The 22,165-nt window shown below is 42.5% G+C and overlaps 5 protein-coding genes across 9 annotated transcripts in view; 3 read left to right on the top strand and 2 right to left on the bottom strand.

The window, feature by feature from the left end:
• Nucleotides 1-5,177, top strand: part of LOC137582640 (very long chain fatty acid elongase AAEL008004) — a 34,924-nt gene extending 29,747 nt beyond the window's left edge. For 4 of the 5 annotated variants that reach the window (XM_068297260.1, XM_068297255.1, XM_068297258.1 and 1 more), the window contains 6 exons: nt 291-374; nt 1,789-1,845; nt 2,007-2,112; nt 2,189-2,325; nt 2,404-2,559; nt 3,264-5,177. In XM_068297260.1, the coding sequence (XP_068153361.1) occupies nt 291-374; nt 1,789-1,845; nt 2,007-2,112; nt 2,189-2,325; nt 2,404-2,559; nt 3,264-3,611 (888 nt within the window). In that variant the 3' untranslated portion in view covers nt 3,612-5,177. The remainder of the gene's footprint in view (nt 1-290; nt 375-1,788; nt 1,846-2,006; nt 2,113-2,188; nt 2,326-2,403; nt 2,560-3,263) is intronic. The other variant, XM_068297259.1, reaches the window with a different exon arrangement.
• Nucleotides 5,178-8,010: 2,833 nt separating this feature from the next.
• Nucleotides 8,011-11,788, bottom strand: LOC137582371 (uncharacterized). The gene is made up of 6 exons (XM_068296884.1): nt 9,306-11,788; nt 9,082-9,235; nt 8,896-9,020; nt 8,735-8,837; nt 8,358-8,674; nt 8,011-8,264 (listed from the first exon to the last, which is right to left on the bottom strand). Exons 1-6 carry the CDS (start codon nt 11,615-11,617, stop codon nt 8,153-8,155), a joined length of 3,123 nt encoding a protein of 1,040 aa, XP_068152985.1. The 5' UTR covers nt 11,618-11,788; the 3' UTR covers nt 8,011-8,152.
• Nucleotides 11,789-13,150: 1,362 nt separating this feature from the next.
• Lipt2 (Lipoyl(octanoyl) transferase 2) lies at nt 13,151-13,955 on the top strand. Its single transcript, XM_068298218.1, has one exon. The coding sequence runs from the start codon at nt 13,236-13,238 to the stop codon at nt 13,926-13,928; it is 693 nt and encodes a 230-aa protein (XP_068154319.1). The 5' UTR covers nt 13,151-13,235; the 3' UTR covers nt 13,929-13,955.
• LOC137583255 (tRNA (guanine(10)-N2)-methyltransferase homolog) lies at nt 13,939-15,665 on the bottom strand. The gene is made up of 4 exons (XM_068298217.1): nt 15,468-15,665; nt 14,602-15,397; nt 14,344-14,542; nt 13,939-14,285 (listed from the first exon to the last, which is right to left on the bottom strand). The coding sequence occupies exons 1-4, from the start codon at nt 15,594-15,596 to the stop codon at nt 13,946-13,948; spliced, it is 1,464 nt and encodes a 487-aa protein (XP_068154318.1). The 5' UTR covers nt 15,597-15,665; the 3' UTR covers nt 13,939-13,945.
• Nucleotides 15,666-15,717: 52 nt separating this feature from the next.
• On the top strand, nt 15,718-19,794 carry eIF3a (eukaryotic translation initiation factor 3 subunit a). The gene is given in 4 exon segments (XM_068298216.1): nt 15,718-15,925; nt 16,075-17,174; nt 17,176-19,387; nt 19,450-19,794. Coding segments are annotated over 4 exon segments (3,411 nt in total). The 5' UTR covers nt 15,718-15,876; the 3' UTR covers nt 19,500-19,794.
• The last annotated feature ends 2,371 nt before the right edge of the window (nt 19,795-22,165 follow it).

Raw genomic sequence — 22,165 nt, 5'->3', positions numbered from 1 at the left:
TTTAGACAATTAAACGCTGTTTCTACTAACCCCACACCCCCGGCCCCGATAAAGTTAATAATAATTGCAACTTGCACAAGTGTAAATAGCCCACAGAATCAGAAACAGAGACAAAAAACAAAAACAGAGTGAGTAATCTATCCATGGAAGACACAACATCTCCGCCCTCGACCTCGACCCGATGACAACGTCGATGACATTATCTCATCCACACGAAATCTGTACTCACCCACTGAAGATCGACTATGTAATGTAAAATGCCAATCTCTTGTATCTCTGTACATTTGCAGATAGGCATTTCCGGTTGGCTAACTGGACATTATAGCTTCCGATGTCAGCCAGTCGACTATAGTAATAATCCTAGAACATTAAGGGTATGTGTTAACCTCATCCACGAGAAAAGAAAAGAAAAACCAAACAGACAAAACACAAAAAAAAACACACACAAAATAATATGAGCCGTAAGATAACGATAATGATAACAATTATTTTAATTTAACTTGGTTAAGTATTTGAGTGTTGGTTTTCGCTTGGTGTGAGTGCGTGCAAATGGGGTCTTTATACTATATAATCTCCTATATACCTACACATATATGTATATATCTAGTATGTACATACTATATTCTACCTAATACATAAGTCCCACGGTTTCTTTGGTCGGATGGATACTAAATGTTTTAATGGGCTTATCATTATATACCTAAACACATTGTCATGGACAACTAACCGATTACGAGTATAACCCCGATTTAAGCATGTGTCTGCCGTGTATATAACTGTCAACCAACCCTTTGTCTCCACTTCTTTACCCCATATTTCTGTTACTAAATGCAAAAGTTATTTCATCTAACTTTCTATCTATGTATCTATCTAGGACTCTTTGGCTCTCTAAGCGATTCTAATTTTATTGAATGTTTATCCCTTTGACCCCTTCACAACTTTCTTATTATCACCCCAGGAATGATTTCAATATATATCCACTATTAATTAGATCAAATATTGTAATTAAATTTACAATTTCCCCCGCCCGACCCTATATTAAAGCGAGTGTGTGTGTGCATGATGAATATATACATTAATTTTTATTTGAAATGAATTTGAATTAATTTAAATAGTATCAAGAATAGAATACCCAAGTGTGTGTCTGTGTTTGTGAGTGTGTGTGAGAGAGTATAAATGTGTGAATATATCCAAGAGCGTAGCCAAGATTCAAATTGAGAAAGTCTGAAATTTTGTTGACTTAATTTTTGTAATAAATTTTGATTTAAATTTATAAAAATGCCAAACCGAGCTTTATTCAACTCTCCCCTACCCATAACTGGCTACGCCCTTGCATATATCTATCGGCCTAGCCGATCATTTGCTATGCCCTTATAGCCAAAAGTTTGAATAAGCCACAAGCTTTCTTAAAGTAAACAAACATCTACAAAAAGTCGAAATCTGTTGATTATATGTAAACATATATATTCCTATCACTTGATTGTTTATGCAATTCATAATATTTCTTTGAAACATTAACATAATTGCTTCGGACAGCAAATCGAATCAACCAGTCTGATCTAACCAATCTACTGCAAGTTAGCTGGAAATATTATTTAGTTTCCTATAATTCTACTTAAAAGTAGAAGTTCAAGGTATTCACTTTTGGCTAAGGCAAACTCAAGAACTCTTCTTAATCGCATTTGTCTGACAAAAAGAAACGAATGAGAATAATGTATATCCACTTAATATTCCTGAAATTAATGTTAATTTGTTTGTTTAATCTATTTTTGCTGCCGCCTTGTGTAGATGGTCCATGCCTGTTGGTGGTATTACTTCTCCAAGTTCACAGAATTCATGGATACGGTGAGTAGCGAGTTTCGTCGACGACGACAAGATGTGAAATGGAGTCATTTGTCCATACTTGTCGCATCGTCATAATAATAATAATAATAATAATTGCTTTCATAAATCAACGTTAAAATAACTTTTGATGGCGGGTGCTCGCTTGTCTTGTGTCTCTTCAGATTTTCTTCGTGTTGCGCAAGAAGACTAGCCAGGTAACAACACTGCATGTCATCCATCACGGCTGTATGCCCATGTCGGTTTGGTTCGGTGTTAAATTCACGCCAGGTACGTAACCAAATTGTGTTGACTCTGTAAATCGATGCTATGTCATTCAATTCCAATCCGATCCGATCCCATCTAGGTGGCCATAGCACTTTCTTTGGTCTGCTCAATACATTCGTTCACATTGTGATGTACACTTACTATATGTTCTCGGCCATGGGTCCCCAATATCAGAAGTATCTCTGGTGGAAGAAGTACCTGACCACCCTGCAAATGGTAGGTTTTTCCCATCTCAAGCCCACAATTATCCCAGTTTATGGTTATGATAATTAATGCTTTTGCATTGGCATTTAGGTCCAGTTCATTTTGATCATGGTGCACGCCTTCCAATTGCTCTTCATCGACTGCAATTACCCGAAGGCCTTTGTCTGGTGGATCGGAATGCATGCCGTCATGTTCTTCTTCCTGTTCAACGAGTTCTACAAGGCAGCCTACAGAAGCCGTCTCATGGTAAGTGTTCCGGAAATGACTTTCGGCCAGCACTTAGGTGACGACATTAGCAACCTTTACGGTCGTCTCATTATCGTTAATGGCCATCGGGCCTAGGGACCATTGTTATCAGTCTCATTCAAGTGGTGGTGGTCGTGGTGGTGGTGGAGGCACTTCCCACGTTGCTTACAAAAAGCATCTTTTACTCTAAGCGAGCGGCAAACTTGTGACGTCGTCGTCGGCGACGCGTCGTTGTCGGTGTTCCAGATTCCGGTCTGTGTTAATGAAAATGAAAACCGAAAAGCAAAACCAAAGCGGTTATATCATCGCTATCAACGCTCTGCACCTTGCGACGGGCCTATGGCAAACCGAAGCGTTGATGTTGTGGTTGTGGTCCAAATTCATTAACAAGATTTCGTCAAGTGTTGGGTCTCTGGGAACTCGATTGCCGAGGGGGGTGTAGAGGCGCCCAAAGCAGTAACCCAAAAAGAAAACAATGCCAAAACGAATGCCGTTTAACGACCCACAGCATCGGCCAGACAGCATCCGCCGCAGCGGAGTGAAAGTTGAATCGAGAGTGCTCTGGAGGAGGAGGAGGGGGTACGGGAGAAGGGGCTACAAATCATTTAGTTCAGTTGATTGCATAATAATATCTTAACATACATATTGGCGTTTCTTTCTTCATCTCACACTCTCTGATTGCGTCTTCTTGTGTTTTCTTTCAGAAAAAGAATGCCGCTCTGGCAGCGGCGGCCAATGGACACGCCAAACCCAACGGCTACTGCAAGAGTATCAATGCCCACGATGATCTAGCCATGCCGCAGCCACAAACCGAGACGATCGCATCGAAGGCAAATGGCAATGCCACCTTCAGCAATGGTCATGTCAATGGAGTCAAGAACGGCTATAAGCCACTGGCAAATGGCACGACGACGACGACGTCGGGCTTGGCCAATGGCAGTGCGCACAAAACGAATGGCACACTGCTGGCCAATGGTTATGGCAATGGACATGCCACCAAATTGCTGGACGATGTGGCCCAGGAGCTGACACAGCGAAAGATACAGAAATAATATAGGCAGAAAGCGGGTCGGCGCCAACACAGAGCTTAGGGAGCAAGGAGCACAGCCGCAGCAGCAGCGCCAGAGTCATAATTACACAACAGCAACAACAACAACCACACACCACCATCAACCAACCAACCACGCACCCACCCACACAACCACACACTCACCCACATACACAACATGCATACATCCAATGTGGAGAAATGTTAAGTAAATAGCAAAAGAACGGACAAACGCGTGGAAACACTTTTTGAAGGGACATATTGTTATTGATAGAAAATCGATATTCCAATATATATATATATATATATATATATGTATATGTGTATATGTATTTCTGCAGCTGGCGATCGAGAAGCAATTGCTAAACATATTCGATGCATACATAATATATATACAGAAATATATATAGAGAGATTGTATAGGCATTGCTAAATGCATTCATACTTCTAACTAACGATTAAATAAAAATACATTTTTGTTGCTTTTTTCTTTTTTTAACTACTTTAGTTGTACAAAGCTTATAAATTATAAGTACATACTACAAAATTGTATAAAACAAAACAACAAAAAAAAACAAAAAAACAAACAAAAAAAAATCAAACAAAGCAAATGGAAAGCAAACAAAACAACGGCAGCCCAGCATAAAACAGTTTATAAACTAAAAATTAATGTTTATTAAATTTCAAAATGTGCAAACATGGAATTCACCTATTTAAGCATAGAATTTAGTCCATAATCTGCATAATTATATATACAAGTTAAATGTGGCACACCGAAAGTCAACCAACTTTTGTAAAAACAAAAACAACAAAAAAATGGAGAAGGAAACCCAGACACAAAAAGGAAATTGTAATTTAAATTTAGGCACATTAATTGTTACAACTAAAAGTCAAAGCGAAAATAGTCATCAGCTATTTAAGTGAAACAGAAAATCGCAAAAACAAAAACAAAACTCAATTCAAATACACAAAAAACCACAATCACTAAAATGATTGTGTATTATTAATTTATTATAAATAAATTATGCCGCAGCCATGTGCAAATTTTTGCTCTCATTTTGATAAACAAAACAAACATTGAAACAAATTCCGAAATATCCCCCCACAAGTTATACAAATACATACTATATACATATATAAAAATGATGATGATGAATGTTCTATACATATGTATGTATGTATATGTGTGTGTGTAAGCATAAATCCAATTTAAATCAGCAAAGCAACAAACAAAACAAACAAAATAGACTGTAAGTCCCACACACTCTAGGTTCTATAGGGTATGCAATTGCATTACGTTTTGTATGCGTAGTAGCCATTTTTGTGGATCAGTATGTAAACATTATGTAATTATTATTATTATTATTATACAGAAAAACAAAAATACAAAACAACAAACAAAAACACAACAAAAAAAAAAACAAACAAACAAAAATCCATTATGAAATTAAAACAAAACGGAAAAGAAAAAAAAAACAAAAGCAAAAACCAACAATAAAATGTGTAGAGAATTAGGCGAAAATGGAATGGAGCATTTTTTCAATAAAAAACAAAAAAATTCAAAAACCAACTGTATTTAAAAGTATTATTTTTATTTTTTCAATTTAACCTGGAAAGGTGACATGAACGGCACGAGATTCGAGCTCAGCCCCTGCAAGGACATTCTAAAGAGTAGGGCACGTCGTCTAACTCATCCTGTCACTTAAGTGTAATAACTGGACTGGTGATTCTTTTTCTAAGGCCTGAAGGAGCTGTACGACCTTGATACCGTTTATCTATCCATTTGGGAAAGATTTGAAATAAAACAAACATTTCGAAAACAGAGAATAATGTTCAACAGTTCTTCTTGACGTCCAGCAGGCATTTTTCAAAGTATCATGAACTCCTGTATACACTGAAAACTATTCTCCCAAGAACCCTGTTCTTCCTGAGCGACAGACGATTCTACACCAAATTACCATCGGGGAAACATCTGTTAGAGCGGTTGGTCTTTGAGTTCCCCAAGTGTGCTGGGCCATCAGACATTATGGACGGATAAAGGGGGAGTCCGATATTGATTTGTTACTTTTTGCGATTGCCTTCACGTTAATCTAGTAAATCTTTGAAGTAATTGTGCAATTTTAATAGATGCTCCAAGCGACAAAGTCTCTCCCTCGAAAATTGTTGAATTTTCGTATCCTAAAATCTTTATTTACTAACCGGTCAATCCCCGAAAACATGTTCTACATCCGATTATGTTCCACATGCCTTTCGTGTCCTACCAATTACTAAAAACTGCGGTGGCACCTATCCTGATGATGTTGGAGTGCCTTTCCAGCACTTGGAGATGGAAACCAAAGCCTCAGTTTTTAGACCTTGAAACCTGGCTAAGGGACTGGAATATACATAGCCATAAAACTGGACACGAATGTTTACTGCTCAGTCTTCTCTAATAGTTCAGTAACCACACATATCTTCTTCATAAAATATCTGGATTGTGAGACAAACTTATCCCTAAGAAAGTCTATATGGACATTTGACAATTAGCTTTAGGGAACCGCAAGCTGCTCCAGCAGAAATTTACATATCATTCATGGAAGAGGCATTGTTTTATTTTTGGCATTGCGAGTGGTTGGATGACCACACGAACCCATTGGTCACCCACTGGATCTTCGCTTTCACATCCCTCAACATATAGATCTACAATTGGGTTATTGGGACAAATATTCAGGACTGCAAATACCAGAATATTTTTTTTTTTTCAAAATGTACAGCAAGTTTTTGTATTTCTCCATTTGAATTTAACAAAACTAGACTTAGTAGTAATACAAATTCGCCAAGGGGATTAGCTAATGTAAGAATGTGTTTGTTTTTGTTTCATTACTTATTTAGAAGTACTTTAAAAAAGCTGTCTACTGAAGTCATATCTACAAAAATACAAGGAAACTGGGACAGAATTGGGAGACGCAAGCTCGTCTATGTAGGTTGACTGGAACAGGGAATCTGTGGTTCAACGAAGTCAACTTTGTGAGTAGTCCTTCTAGTTGGTGGGATTAAAAAGGGGGCAATCACATATCGCAAGCAGTGACTGATGACTAAGGACCCTAAAGATGGTAATCTTTTTGAGTGCTCAGTAGCTAACCTGCTTCCTTCGTGGATTGCTGAATCGTAATGGCGAAATGACAAACGGCTTTGCATTAAAAAATAAGTTGTGTGTAGGATTCAAAGATGCTGCTTTCGCTTTCAACAAAAATTTTCACACCAATCTGACATAAACTGGATTGGATATCTTTATCCAATCTACAGCTACAGTTAGCAACACTGCTGGATTCCCATTGTTATGGATTCTGGATTTCTTCTCGATAATACATTTGATCTTGATATGGTATAGGTTTGTCGGAAATGAGAAAGTCTCTTCATTTCTTTGCACATATTACAAAAATTTGTCAAATTGACAATGGGTACTGAAAGTATATAGATACAAACTCGCATCAAAATCATTCGAAATATAAAGACAATTCTTACAAGGATGAAACGCCGGGGTTCTTCTTTCAATTTCTAGCATCAGAGTAACTCTTAAAATAAATCAGAAATATTGTCTTAAGTTGTTTAGGATCTTAGTGGAGGATGTTCAATTAGAAAATTCATATCATTTAGATGGCCATTGAGTCTAGGTCTAAGTGCTTGAATTCCTATTGTGACGATATTAACATAGGGGAAGGAAGCCGATGTCTGTAGTCCGCTCCTTCGGTATAGGGCGGGGTTTTGCTATTACTTTGACTGGATTACAACATCTTAATTAAGAATCGGTCAAGAACCTAAATAAACTTGTTAGACATATAAAATATTGTTTTTAGTTAGTTAATCAACACTTTATATTGAAATAAAACTTTTTTTTTGTTTTATGCTTTCGATATTGTTTTAATCAACATTTATGTTTAATTTGAATGCGTAAGAATTTACATTCCGACACGCCGCACGCCGCGTACGTCAAACGACGGACGTATGCAAATCGGCGAGGGCCAATAATATTTATATATATATATCTTTTATAAGTATGTACGTAACTTAAATCTATGCATAGTTGCTACGAGCTATGTGGGCGTGTTATTCTGTCCATGAATGTTGGGCAAAAAAAAAAAAAAATGTAAAAGTTAAATAGTAGGTAGTACAAATGTAAACTATAAAGTAAGTGGTAAGCAATTGTGAGACAATTTCATTAGAATTATCAACACGAAAATTGTAAAGCATTGCATACAAACGATCTAACGATAAGAAAAGAAAGAGAAACAAGTGGGGAATCAAAAGAAACGAAAGAAAAAGGATTTCAATTGGGTTGGACACGCTTATGAAGAAACAAAAGGGGTTCGTTGAGGGGGAGACTGCCAATTGCAGGCATGTACATGTGTATGAAGAAAAGTGAGTAAAAACCATGCAGCCGACTGCAATGCATGGGCATATTTATGTATATTATATGTTTATGTTGCTATCATTATTAATTGTTAGGTTAGAGATTTTAAAAACACTTAAGATTAGGCCACACTAGGGGAGGGCGGAGTGCTCCGGTTAGTTACGGCGCGTACGGCGACGTGTATTGCCCGCAAAAGGCGGAGCATTGGGCGCACCTGGATGCTGACCGCTATACAAATTGTCCAGAAACTCGTGCAACGTTGCTTCGCTGCAAACAGGAAAATGGAGAGAGAGAGAGAGAAAAAAAGGAGGGATTATGATTTATAGTGTGTGTGTGGGAAAAGAAACAAAGTTTAGTCACCTCACGCCACTTGCACCAGCGCCAGGATGATGACCGCCACGGTCGTGATGTTGCTGTTGCTGATGATGGTGCTGCTGCTGTTGTTGCTGCTGCTGCTGATGCTGTTGTTGCTGCTGTTGTTGTTGCTGCTGCTGCTGTTGCTGCTGTGTAGAGTGACGCACAATGCGATACTGTACCATATGCGAATTGGGCTCCAAATGCGACAACGCCCCCTTTTGGCAATTGGCCCATTCGGTTATATCGTACACCTTGCCATCCATGAGAGCCAAATATTTCCAGCGTAGTCCCATCATGCTCGTCTCAGCCCAAATGTCGCCCTGTGACATTGCAAGCAGAAATTATTCAAAGAATCAAAAATAGCTAAATCAAACACTCACATCTTTCGCCGCGTGACGTATCTTACAGGAGGCACATTCACGGGCGGCATAATGAGGACGATCGGTCAGTTTGCGCGGATGACGCTGGGCGCAGGTGCTGCATCTGTGTAAGATTGAATGAAACTTCTGACTATTTTCTCTTTAAATTCGTTGTTTTTTACCTTATAGTGTTAGCTGCTTCGGCCATTTTGGTTTGCAGTTGGGACAACAAATCATGCAGCTCTGTCCAGGCCTTTTCCGCATGCAGCGTTTCGGCTATGCTTTGGTCATAGATCAGACGATTTTCCTGTATCAATAAGGTAATTTTTAGATTTGTTTGCTTAGGACCTTTTTTTGGTGTAGCTTACTGGTTCACCAATTAACTCAAATGCTCGCTGGAGCACCTTAAATGCCTCCTCGGCGCCAGCCTGTTTATTTTTATCGGGATGCACCAGCACGGCAATCTTTTTATAATGCTTACGTATCTGCTCCTGAGGACTGTCCGGCGGAACACCCAATATGCTGCCATAGAAGAGAACAAAAAGCATGTTAAAAGCCGAAAGCGAATTCCAAAACATTTCAAATCTCTCACCTGTATGCATCTTTGCCTTTACAATTTAGTAGCGAATACATGGCCTCTTCACCCGTTTGGGGCAGGCGTCCAGTCTTGAATTGCTCGGCAGTGTTCTCGGGCGGCTTACGTTTATAGAAACGCCGCCAAAAGGCCCATCGCGATGTCTTGGCAAAGCGAGCGTCGAAACGACGCCAATAGTTACGCCACCAGATGCTTGGCTTGCCAGAATTCTGCTTTAACTCTTTGTGCAGTTGCCGGGCATAGGCCAGTCCGGAGACATAACCAATCGTAAGACGCTCATAGGCCATGCTGCAGCCAAGTACAATGATGTCGTAGACCAGATAGAATAGCCAGGTAAGCAGTTTAAGTGTGTAGATCCACCAGGTGCGAAGAATGCGTTTGGCCAGCTCGTAATTGCGACTGGAGGTTAAGCTGCTGCCGCCGCCGTTGCTAAGGCTACCGGCATGATGAGATGGTGAATTGGAGGATGAGGATGCATAGGCATTGTTACGATTGCTGCGTTTCGATGAATATGAATAGCCGGAATTGGTGCTATTCGAACCCATGTTTGTGTTTGACGAGGATGAATAGCGTTTGCTGCCACCTGATTGATTCGATTGATTGGTATTGGAGTTGCTTTTGTTATTATTGATGAATCTGCGAGATTGTGTAGTGGGAACTGGAGTTGGTTGGCTGCTGGAGCTGGAGGCTGATGAGGACGATGCAGACGATGATGCCAAGGAGGAAGCAGAGGATGAATTATTTTTACTATGATCATTTGAGGATTTGAGGGCAAAGCCATTGCTGGCCTGATTATGGTTTATCTTTGGCTGGGTGAAACGTTTCTTCTCCTGATTAATCGCATTTGCCTTGTTTGTCTTCATCTGAGGAGGAGCTTGAACGGATGGCAGTTGATGCTGCTGCTGCTGCTGTTGTGGTTGTTGTGATGGTGGCAGTTTGTAATCTCTTCCTGTCTGATGGGTGTTCTGACCTCCACGCTTCTTACTACGTCCATGTCCAGTTGTTGTAGTGCCTTGATTGGATTGCTGCATATCCTTTGGCTCATGCAATGGGGAACGCTTTGACATACGTGTATCTCGATTGTTGCCATCTCCCAGATCCTTGCCTTGCCGCCGTTGCTGTTGTTGTTGCTGCTGCTGCTGGCCAAGACTTTCGGAGCGACCTTCATTTCGGGCCGTATTGCTGCTGCTGTGTGTTCCCTTACTTAGCACATCCGAATAGGACATGGGCATGGGCTTTACTTCGGCAACTATCCGCTTTTTGGCCTCCGGCCGATCTGTCACCACGATTGTCGACTTGGTTCCTTGGGCAGTGGACGTGGACTTGGGAGGAATGCTGCTGGCCAATGGGGGAATAGTTTTGGTTGGCTTTGGTGGCGGTGTAGGAGACGGCATAGCTTGGACAGGCTTCAAAACTGGCGCTTCCGATATCACGGGTGGCAGTGGCTGCTGCTGTTGCTGGTGAATGGGCGAGGACTCTTTTTGGATATTGATATTGACATTCTCCTTGACCTCGTCGCTGCCACCGAATTGTATGTAACTGCCTCCTGTGAGATTGGGCGACCAATTATTTACCAGATTATTTATCAGCAGATTGGCATTACTCGGTGGCTCCTCAAATGGTTGATACATCGGTGCAGCCGAAGCAGAAGGAGCATGGGGAATTGGCGGCTGCGTTTGCGGTTGAGTTGCTCCTGCCAAATTCATTTCAGGTTTTGGCAGCAGAGGATTGGTGGCAAACAATTCGTAGAGTGGGGTGGCCTGTGCCTGAGTCGGTGCTGGCTGCACCTGGGCGTGCTGATGTTGGGGATGCTGGTTTAGTGACGTCATATTGATATGCGTATAAAGGGCAGCATTAGCATCATTGACCGGATTTTCGGGACGGTGGTAGACCTTGAGAAAGTTGCCATGGCCCACAGGCAGCACAGAATAGGTTTCCGGACCAGCCTGGCCGGAATAGGTCAAGTTGTATAAGTATTCGTTGTACATATGCGGCGGTGGCGGCGGTGCTTGTTGTTGATGTGGTTGCTGTGGATGCTGATGATGCTGAAATGAGGCAGCCACATGTGGTGGAGGAGGCGGGGGCCACATCATTGGGGCTGCTCCTGGACCAGGCCCCTGCCCTTGGTGCTGCTGCTGATGTTGCTGCTGGTGATGAATCAGGTGTTGTTGATGGGCCAAATAGTTAGCCATCTCGGGACTGTGCGGCAAATTGCGATATCCAGTGGCAGTGGCGGCCACAGCCTCATTGCCAACGCCACCTCCAATATTAATCTCATCGCCGACGCGTTCATCCTGACGTGTCGTCATGTCCCTTATCTGGGTCCCTCCGTCTACTATGGCAATTTCATTCGAATGCTTCCAATTCTGGTTCCCGAGTCCTTTGCCTGGTTGATGGCAAATCAATAGGTATTGACAATTGCCACACTTTTTGCATCAATTTTTTAACACGAAACTCCGTAAGATGACGGCGAAGGCGAAGGTTTACGTTAACGTTTACGTTCACGTTCACTTGACGGCGAAAGCGAATTTCACCTTGGAACAGTGGGCACTCGCTATGTGGTTCGATTTTATATTTTTGAGCATTGTTAAAATCCAAAATATGACTTTAATCAATTTATCAGTTTCTATTAATTATATTTTTTTAATTATATATTTTTAACTATTTTGTTTGTGTGTGAGTGTTAATATATTCATTAATAAAATATATAAAACATTTGTTAGATGACGGCGACGTAGAAGGTTCACGTTTACGTTCACTTGACGGCGAAAGCGAAATTCACTTGGGACAGTGGGCACTCCCTATGTGGTTCGCATTTACATTCGAAATACGAAGATATGACATTTTAATCAATTCATCAGTTTCTATTTCGAACAACATTGTGATAAAGCATTAAATAAGTCTCAAATTTATTTTAACAATCACAAGTATCGGTATACCTTGAGTTCCCGCTCCTCCATACCGTAGAAATTAATTAAATAACTTGACAAGATGACTTTGAAGAATCCTAAGTAAATACAAGTGAATACACGATGACTTAATTGTTATTGGCGCATTTTCACCCAATTTTTTTGGCATTATTTTAATATTTTTGAAGATCCTATTCGACAATCTGATGGATTTGCTTCCCCAATATTTAAACCATCGCATTTATTAAGATTTCTTAAACAAATGAACAAAATCGGTAATTTATTATATTATATAAATTTTAAAATGCAATTAACTACACTGGTGATCGGTGGTACACTTTTTGTTATGAAGTGTAAGTACATAATTAATTAATGTGTTATACAAGAAAGAATTAACAATTGTGATCTATTTTTTTTATAAAATTTTTTGTCACCTTACCGGGAAATAATTTAAAAGTGTAGCCAACGATGTCAAAAGTATGAAGGCGATCAAGTAAAAAAAAGCTAGATGAAAGTAGGGATATTCCCCTGAGCCAAATAGCCGAACTTTGGAGACGTCCAGTGCAACTGTCGAGGAGTTTGAAAGCAAATTCTCCTAATTGCGGTCATCGGCGATGAAGGAACGTGTAAATATAAAGAATCTGGTCGATTATAAAGCAGCAAAGGAGGTGCTCGATGACGAAAAAAAGTGGATAACACCAAACGATCTTCTTGTAGACGACATGGTCAAAGAACATGCATCTAATCGTTCAGTCCAAGAAAGCAGGAGTCTGACGAGGATTAATTTATATTTCTATCCTGCTATTGTTAAGCAGGTTACAACAACACAAAACTGCTGTTTACAGTAGAAATTTAAAGAACAAATAGCTTTGCCAATACGTAGATTACCACTTATGAGTTCACAATTTTGTTAGACAGTGTACTTCCACGATTGACTATCGAACCCATAAATTATCGATATAACAAAACGAAACATTTTAAATGTTTATTTAGGATTTTTAGTTTTAACGTCTAACGAATGGCCATTCGACAGCCATTGGTAACTATAGTGCGTGCTGGACGCCATAGTTATACCGCTGGTTTGGAGCTGCAGCGAAAGTTGGCCGAGTCGACCAAGAATAGGCCGGATTTCGCTGATTTCCGTAATTATATTGTACTCCAGGAACATGATCCTGTCTACACGATTGGCATACGCACCCGTGGATATACGATAGAGGATGAGCTGCGCTTACGTCACCTGGGAGCAGATTTTCATCGCACGGATCGCGGTGGTCTCATTACTTTCCACGGTCCTGGCCAGTTGGTCGCCTATCCCGTATTGGATTTACGCCAGTTTAAGCCTAGTATGCGGTGGTATGTGGCCACATTGGAACAGTTGGTGATTGAAACATGCCAACAGATGGGCATACCAAATGCAGGGAGAACCCAGGATACGGGCATTTGGGTTGGCGATAGAAAGATCTGTGCAATTGGCGTTCACGGGTCTCGTTACGTCACCACTCATGGCATTGGTCTCAATTGCTGCACGGATCTCAAATGGTTTGAGCACATAGTGCCCTGCGGGATTGAGGGCAAAGGAGTAACTTCCATAACCGAGCAGCTGGGGAGGCACACGAGTGTGGATATGGCCAGTGAAGTGCTTTTAGCGAAATTTGCAAAAGTTTTTGACTGTCGCCTGGCCGAACAATGTGACAATAATGAAATTTTCTAGTAAATCAATATTAATTTCTAATCAAAACGTGATTTATTTAAATCGCATTTCTTTGCCCGACCATCGGATGGAACTTTGCCTCTTCTTTGCATTTCAAGGCGCCCCTGCTCCCGTTGTTCAGCTTTGCGCATGCGTCGCTCCTGACGCGACTCCACGCAATTGTTAAAGTAACGGTCCCGAAAATCCTCTGACGGAGTGGCAACTTGTATGGGCGCCCCGTTATCGCTTGGCTCTGTTTGGGAGCATTTCTCGTAAGTGAGCAGACGTCGTGCCGTTTGGCCCGTCAACAATTGCTCTGAATTTGCCACAAGTTGGAGATTACGATGCTGTGGTAGTGTAGCCTCGCTGTAGTCCTCTCTAAAAGTTATAGTCAGTATCAAAATGAATTATTATAAACATTATAAATCTCATTTACCGGTGAAATGGAAGCCAGCAGACGAGACGGCCGCCTATTTTCAAGTGCTTGGATGCGAAATCGAGCAGATCAGCATACAAATGCTGCAAGGCATAATGCGATGTGGAGGGATAATGAGTCATATCAGCATTTCGCGTGCTCTCTTTGACAGGTACCTTTGTTTCCACTTTTTCTGTAGCCTCGCGTATGCCATAGGGAGCTGCAAGGAACAGGAAATCAATTTATAATTCTCTGTTTTTCTTTTGAAATTGTACCCACGATCTGTTATGATGCTGTCGAATGAGACGCGCGGATGCCACAGGGGATTGGAGAAATCAGCAACTACAACATCCATATAGCGATCGGCGCATCCGTACTGTTTTAGATTTGATCTAATACTCTCATCTTTCTCTCGCACCTTTTGGGTTATACGACTGGGGCGGCAGCGGGCATGTAGCATCATATAATCTATATCGGCGCCCATTACATATCCACCAAATTTAGCTGCACTTACTAGCAATGAGCCGGTGCCCACAAAGGGATCGAACACCAGATCTCCTGGAGCTACCATTGCTTGGTTGGCCATAAGAAGACTCAATTGGGCATCCATGCTGGTATTGCCAATAAATTTTCGCTGCTTCAGCGATAGGTCCTTGATTAAATGCCTCTGGCCTGAGCCCAGCAAGCGTCCAAAAAGTATGTCATCTGGAACGGGTGGCACTGCCGTAGGATCCAATCCCCAGAATTCAATATACCACCACTCCACTTTAGGATGCTTAAGATCCACAGGACCAGACAATGGTAAATAATTCATTGTTTCAATCTTTTCTATCTTTTCGCGCTGACTGAAATGCTTATTATAGGTCTCCACAGTGATCTTGAAACTAGTTTTGGCTCCAAAATGTGCCTCAACTTTGGCTGGATGCGTTTCCACATGGTTGCGAAGTCTTTCATGAAACGCGGACAATGTTTGACCGTGGGCATACAACTCGAAGATGGCACGCAGGGCAACCGACCTGGAGGCATATTGTAGGGCAGTCTCGTCGTTGGGAAACTCTACCAGCCAGAACGGTTTCTAATGTAAAAAAAAAAAAATTGGGTTTTATTTCAAATCTCATTCATAATAACGTTTTACGGATTTGTACCAAAAACTGATCGGATAAATGCTGAAATTTAAAGCCAAACAATTTGGACAGTGACTCAAATTCAGCTAAACGAAAGTCCACATGCTCCTGGGCAAACCAGAGTATATATTTCTTCCACAACTTGGTCATTTCCACGCTTTATTTTAATTTGTATTTTTTAAAAATATTGCAATTTGTTTACATTTATAACGTAATGCGTTAACGTTGTTATCGATAACTTTCGATTGGACCCTTGGCGTACAACCCTGTACCTGAATAAATCGGCCATTTTGCCAAAACTCGTGGCCAACACGTAGGCGAGCCGAAGATTTATTTGTAAATTTTCAGCTATAGCAAGCCTCGCAGCTGCTAAAAATTAATAAAAAAGTAAATTTTAAGCGGACGAATATTGAATTGCGATTAAGTGAACATGGCGCGTTACACGCAACGTCCGGAAAATGCTCTGAAGAGGGCCAATGGTAAGCACAGGCAGAATTTTCCATGCGGCGGTAGAAAAGAGAAGGAAAATGAAATGTCAAAATGACAGGCCGATTTCGCTCTGTGCCTCTCTTTCTCACTTCGTGTTTTTATATTCTTATTAAATGATGATTTCTCTCTCTACCGGCAGAATTTATTGAGGTGGGCAAACCTTTGCGGGCCTTGGATACTCTGCAGGAAGTGTTCCGGAACAAGAGATGGAACTATGCTTACTCGGAGACGGTCATTGAGCCGCTCATGTTCAAGTATTTGTACTTGTGCGTGGAGCTTAAGAAGTCCCACATTGCCAAGGAGGGTCTTTTCCAGTACCGCAACATGTTCCAGCTGGTGAACGTCAATTCGCTGGAGAATGTAATCCGTGGCTACCTTAAGATGGCCGAGGAGCACACTGAGGCTGCCCAGGCCCAGTCATCGGCTGCTGTTGCAGTCCTCGAGCTGGACGATTTGGACAATATCGCAACGCCAGAGAGCATTCTAATGAGTGCAGTGTGCGGTGAAGATGCCCAGGATCGTTCGGATCGCACCATTCTCTTGCCCTGGGTCAAGTTCTTGTGGGAGTCCTATTGCCAGTGTCTGGAGTTGCTGCGTGTAAACACTCACTGCGAGACTTTATACCATGATATTGCCCGCATGGCCTTCCAGTTCTGTTTGAAGTACAACCGCAAGAGTGAATTCCGTCGTCTGTGCGACAAGCTTCGCAAACATCTGGAGGACATCTGCAAGAGCAGCAACCAGACCACGGGAGTGTCTATTAACAAGGTTGAGACTCAGCAGCTCTGCCTTGACACTAGGCTCTATCTGTTGGACTCAGCCATTCAAATGGAGCTGTGGCAGGAAGCTTACAAGGCCATCGAGGATATTCATGGTCTGATGGCTCTCTCCAAGAAGACGCCCGTGCCCAAGACCATGGCGAACTATTACCAAAAACTTGCAATGGTCTTCAGCAAGGCTGGCAACCAACTGTTCCATGCAGCTGCTCTGCTTAAGTTGTTCCAACTAACACGCGAACTTAAGAAGAATCTGACAAAGGACGATCTGCAGCGCATGGCTGCTCATGTCCTGTTGGCCACTCTATCGATCCCATTGCCATCGGCTCATCCGGAATTCGATCGATTCATAGAGGCTGACAAGAGTCCCTTGGAAAAAGCCCAAAAGCTGGCTATTTTGCTGGGTCTGCCTCAGCCACCGACTCGAGTTTCCCTCATTCGTGAAGTTGTGCGTCTAAATGTCCCCCCAACTCGTATCGGAGGACTTCCGAAACCTCTACAACTGGCTGGAGGTTGACTTCAACCCACTGAATCTCTGCCAGCGTATTCAGTCCGTTGTGGACACCATTGAGAGCGGACCAGCTGAGACATCACTTTTAACTCCGTACATCCAGTCTTTAAAAGATGTGACTATAATGCGGCTAATTCGCCAAATCTCTCAAGTTTATGAGAGCATCGAGTTCAAGCGGCTGCTGGAGCTGGCATCCTTCTGCAACGTGTTCGAGTTGGAAAAGCTCTTGGTGGAGTCGGTCCGCCACAACGACATGCAGATTCGTATCGATCACCAGAAACATTGCATCTATTTTGGCACTGATCTTACCGAGAGCCAGCGTGAGTATCGCCCGGATGGTCCGACATTGCAGTCAATGCCGTCGGAGCAGATCCGCTCTCAGTTGGTCAACATGTCTACCGTGTTGACTCGTGCCGTCTCTATTGTGTATCCCGACAGGGAGCGCGAGCAGCGAGCCAAGTTGCGCACCCAGATGGTACACCATTATCATGAAATCAAGGACCGGGAACACCAGCGCATTCTTCAGCGCCAGAAAATCATCGAGGACCGCAAGGAGTTTATCGAGAAGCAAAACAATGCACGCGAGGAGGAGGAGGCCCGTCGCCAGGAGGAGGAGTCACGCAAAGCCAAACTGGCCGAGCAGAAACGTCTGGAGCAGGAACAGGAGGAGCGCGAACGAAAACGCCACCAGAACGAGATTCAGGCTATTCGCGAGAAGAGTCTCAAAGAGAAGGTGCAACAGATTTCTCAGACAGCCCATGGCAAGAAAATGCTTTCCAAGCTCGACGAGGAGGGAATCAAGAAACTGGATGCCGAGCAGATTGCCAAGCGCGAGAACGAGGAATTGCAGCGCGAAGCGAAGGAATTGCAGTCCAAGCTCAAATCGCAAGAGAAGAAAATCGATTACTTCGAGCGAGCCAAACGCTTGGAAGAGATTCCACTTTTCGAGAAGTATCTGACCGAAAAGCAAGTGAAGGACAAGGAGTTCTGGGAAGCTACGGAGCACACGCGTATCGAGAATGCCATCACCGAGCGCAAGGATGCCGTTAGCCAGCAGGAACGTCTTAAGCGTATGTATCCTGATCGTGATGAGTATCTGGAGGCCCTTAAAAAAGAACGCGCCTCGCTATATTTGGAGAAGGTTGAGAAATTCGAAATTGCCCTGGAGGCAGAGCGGAAGAAGCGTTTGGCCGATCGTGTTATCCGTCGCCGCGAGGAACGTCGTCAGGCTCACTTGCGCGAAAAGGAAGAGGAACGTCTCCGCAAAGAGGAGGAAATTCGTATGGCCCAAGCAGCTGAGGAGCGAGCTGCTGCTGAGGCCCGGCGTCTAGAGCGCGAAGCTGAGGACGAGAAACGTCGTGCTCAATACGAGAAGCAGCGCGCAAAGGAGGAGGAGGCCGAGCGCAAGATCAAGGAAGATCGGGACCGTCTGGCCCGTGAGGTGGCCGTAGAACGTGAGCGTAGCGACAAGGAACGCGATACTTGGCGTCCCCGTGGTGATCGTCCAGAAGGACGACCCAGCGCCGCTGCAGGAGGAGGCGGCGCCAGCGAATGGCGTAGGCCCGCTCCAACAGCCGACCGTGACCGTGGAGGTGATCGTGACCGTGGTGCAGATCGTGATCGTGGAGCTGACCGTGATCGTGGTGCAGATCGCGACCGTGGAGCAGATCGTGACCGCAAAGACAACGAAGCTGGTGGCGCCTCCGATTCTTGGCGCGTACGCCGCGAGCCCGATTCTCAGCGTAATGCTGCACCCAAGGATGGTGGCGGCAGCTCTGGTGGAGCTCAACCTTCCCGCGATGACAAATGGCGTCGTGGTGGCGATCGGGAACGGGATCGCGACTTCCGGAATGATGGACCGGCTCCACGCCGTGGAGGAGACCGTGAGGACGATCGCGATCGTGGTGGTTTCCGCCGCAACGATGGTCCACGTCGTAATGAGGAACAGCAGCGCGAATCGGGCGGCAATTGGCGCGACGCTCCACGTCAAAGTGACAACCGTCGTCCTGCCGGCGGCGATAGACGTGACCGCGACCGTGATCGTGATGTACGCGGAGCTGGTCCTAAGGAAGGTAGCGGCGGCGGTGGTGGCAATTGGCGCACTGCTCCTGCCCCTCGTGACGAGAAACCTGCACCCAAGCAGCGAGATCAGCCCCAGGACAAAGGTAAGAAGAAATTGGAACATTCTTTTAAGTCTCGAACTTATCTTTTAAACTATCTCTTACAGAAAACAAGGCTGGCGACGATGGTGAATGGACCAGCGTAAAGCGCCGTTAAATATGCCAAGTAATCTTTAGAGTTATCCTGCATTTTCGTACTACATAAATCTATAAAGGAAACAAATTTATTCTATTCTTTTTTTTTATTTTTTATCTTGAACAAGTTGAATGTTTTTATGCTTGTGCCAGCAAATTTGAAATATGATAAGTCACACAAATAGTTAGTCCTTTGGGTCATAAAACTCGGCTGAATCCATTAAAAACCTTATTCAAACATCGTAATAAGAACAGAATGTATAATTGTTATACTAACAAGATCAAATAATAAAATATACCCGTAATTTCAAATTTAATATTCAGTGAGACTTTATTGGGAAAACGTCTGAAGCGTCTCGTCCTTAGAAATTTCGAGATAATTAAGGATAGAAATAAAAGTATAATCCCAGCAAAGAAATATGATCTGATAAAACCGCTCAATTTGAATCTTTGTGTTTTTTTTTTTTTAATTAACTTTAATACAGTTGACCAGACAAACCCGGTAAGTCGAGATCAAAATTTCAACGTATTTCGTACTTTAAATTTATGACGACGATCGAGGGACTGAAAATTTCATGCGTTATATCCTGAAAACCAGTTAAGACTGGGAGTCGTATACGTAATATTAAACTGAATGGGCTCACTATTGCACAATCCAGCATCAAATTTAACTATGAAATATCAAAGAAGTTAAATTCGGCTATGCCGAAGTTTATATACCCTTGCAGTCCTTGACAATAATAATTTCACATGTTCAAAATTTGTTTTCTGCAACTCAATTCATTAATATACAAACAAAACAATTTTACTCTTCATACTATGTACAATTTGTTCTTCTTCTTCCCTCATTCCCTAAGCAAAGCAACGCACGCATACACATACAGTTTATGTAGCGTTGCGTCTGTGTGTGTATGCATGTGCTTTGTTGATTTGATGATGACGTAGTAGGCAGCAAGCAGAGCTGCCGGCAGCGATTGAACCGATTTATATAGACTGTAACTTGTGTTCTATTTATCCGATCAGGGTCAAATTTTGGGATCTGAGATTTTATATCAAATTCTATTATATTGGTAAATTTCATGGGGATACTCCAATTTTTGCAAAAATTTTTGTTCCAGAGTTATATGATATAGTAGTCCGATCCCAAAGATTTTCATACTTTATCTCACCCGGGTAAAAAAAAGCTCCCAAAAAAAATTTCATCCCGATAGCTCTTAAGATGGCTGAGTAAAACGCGTACGCACCGACGGACAGACGGACAGACGGACATGGCTATATCGACTTAGCTTCTCATGCTGATCAAGAATATATATACTTTATGGGGTCGGAAACGTCTCCTTCTGTGCGTTACAAACATCTGACCAATTTTATAATACCCTCTGCAAGGGTATAAAAAGGGAAACGAATCTATACGGGACATCCCATGGGATAAGTGATGACATCTGCACTTGCACTTGGTGAACATTCGTGCAACGTGTCATTGCCTTCAGCTCCCTCTTTTTCAACAGCATTGCTAGGGATACAACTACGTCGTTAAAGGCGGAAAACGTACTAACCGGAGGCCCTTTCATACGCTAAGCGAAATGTACAGTTAGTTTTGTCGTTAGAATAATAAAACAAAAATAGACAAAAATGTAATAATGAAAAGGTGTCAGTACGCTCAGGACTTCAAAAAATGCCACTGAATCTAGGATTGTGACCGAATTAGACCTTCCGATAACAAAACGACATGTGCCGCAAGTTTTAGCAACTAGCAACCGGCTGAAATGGAAAAAAATTAAGTCTAAGCCGGCTCTAACGAACTGTCACAAGGTGGCTCGGCTAGATTTAGCTAAAGAGCACATGTCGTGGTCAGAAAATTAGAATGTAATTTTTTTAGATGAAAAAAATTCAATTTAGATGGACTTGATGGATTTAATTACTACTGGCATGACATTCGGCAGCCTGAACGTTATTCCACAAAGCTAATCAGTGCAGGAGGATCGTTAAGGGTGTGAGCTGCTTTTAGCTACCACAATCGAACCCCAATTTGCAAAGTTTCCGGTCGTTTAAACTCTCAAGGCAATATAAAATTGTTGGAGAATGTTCTTGTGGATTTTTTCGAGGAAGAACCGTTTACTGACTCAATTTTTAAATAGGATAATGCACAAATACATGTTTCACGGGCCAGTCGAGCGTGGTTTTAGGAGAAACAAGCCTCCACCATGTTATGGCCTACTCGATCTCCTGATTTAAATCCTATCGAGAACATGTGGGGGAACCTTGCCAGACGTGTTTATGCTGGCGGACGTAAATTTCAATCGGTGGAAGAGCTTAGAGTAACGATTTCTCAAGAATGAGCTCGAATTCCACAAGCCGACTTTCAAAAAATGAAGCCTTTAATTGAATTACGCTGAGTGTATAAGTATAGCTCCAACCGGCGGACGTTATAACCCAGCGACAAAAAAAAACCGCACTCAGCCAGCAAACTGGTACGTTCTTTGCTCAGAGATACTTCTAAATATCAGTGCATTCATTAATTTAAATTTTTATACCATACACCCATAGGGTGAAATGGTATATTAAAGTCGCCAAAATGTATGTAACAGGCAGAAGGAAGCTTCTGCGACCCTATAAGTATATATATTCTTGATCAGGATGAACAGCCGAGTCGATCTAGCCATGTCCGTCTGTCCGTCCGTCCGTATG

The sequence above is a fragment of the Drosophila tropicalis genome, unplaced genomic scaffold (genome assembly GCF_018151085.1).
Source record: "Drosophila tropicalis isolate 14030-0801.00 unplaced genomic scaffold, ASM1815108v1 contig_859, whole genome shotgun sequence".
In the NCBI taxonomy this organism is placed as follows: domain Eukaryota; kingdom Metazoa; phylum Arthropoda; class Insecta; order Diptera; family Drosophilidae; genus Drosophila; species Drosophila tropicalis.
Note: the sequence above shows the minus strand (reverse complement) of the source record. Positions and strands in the feature narration are given on the sequence as shown.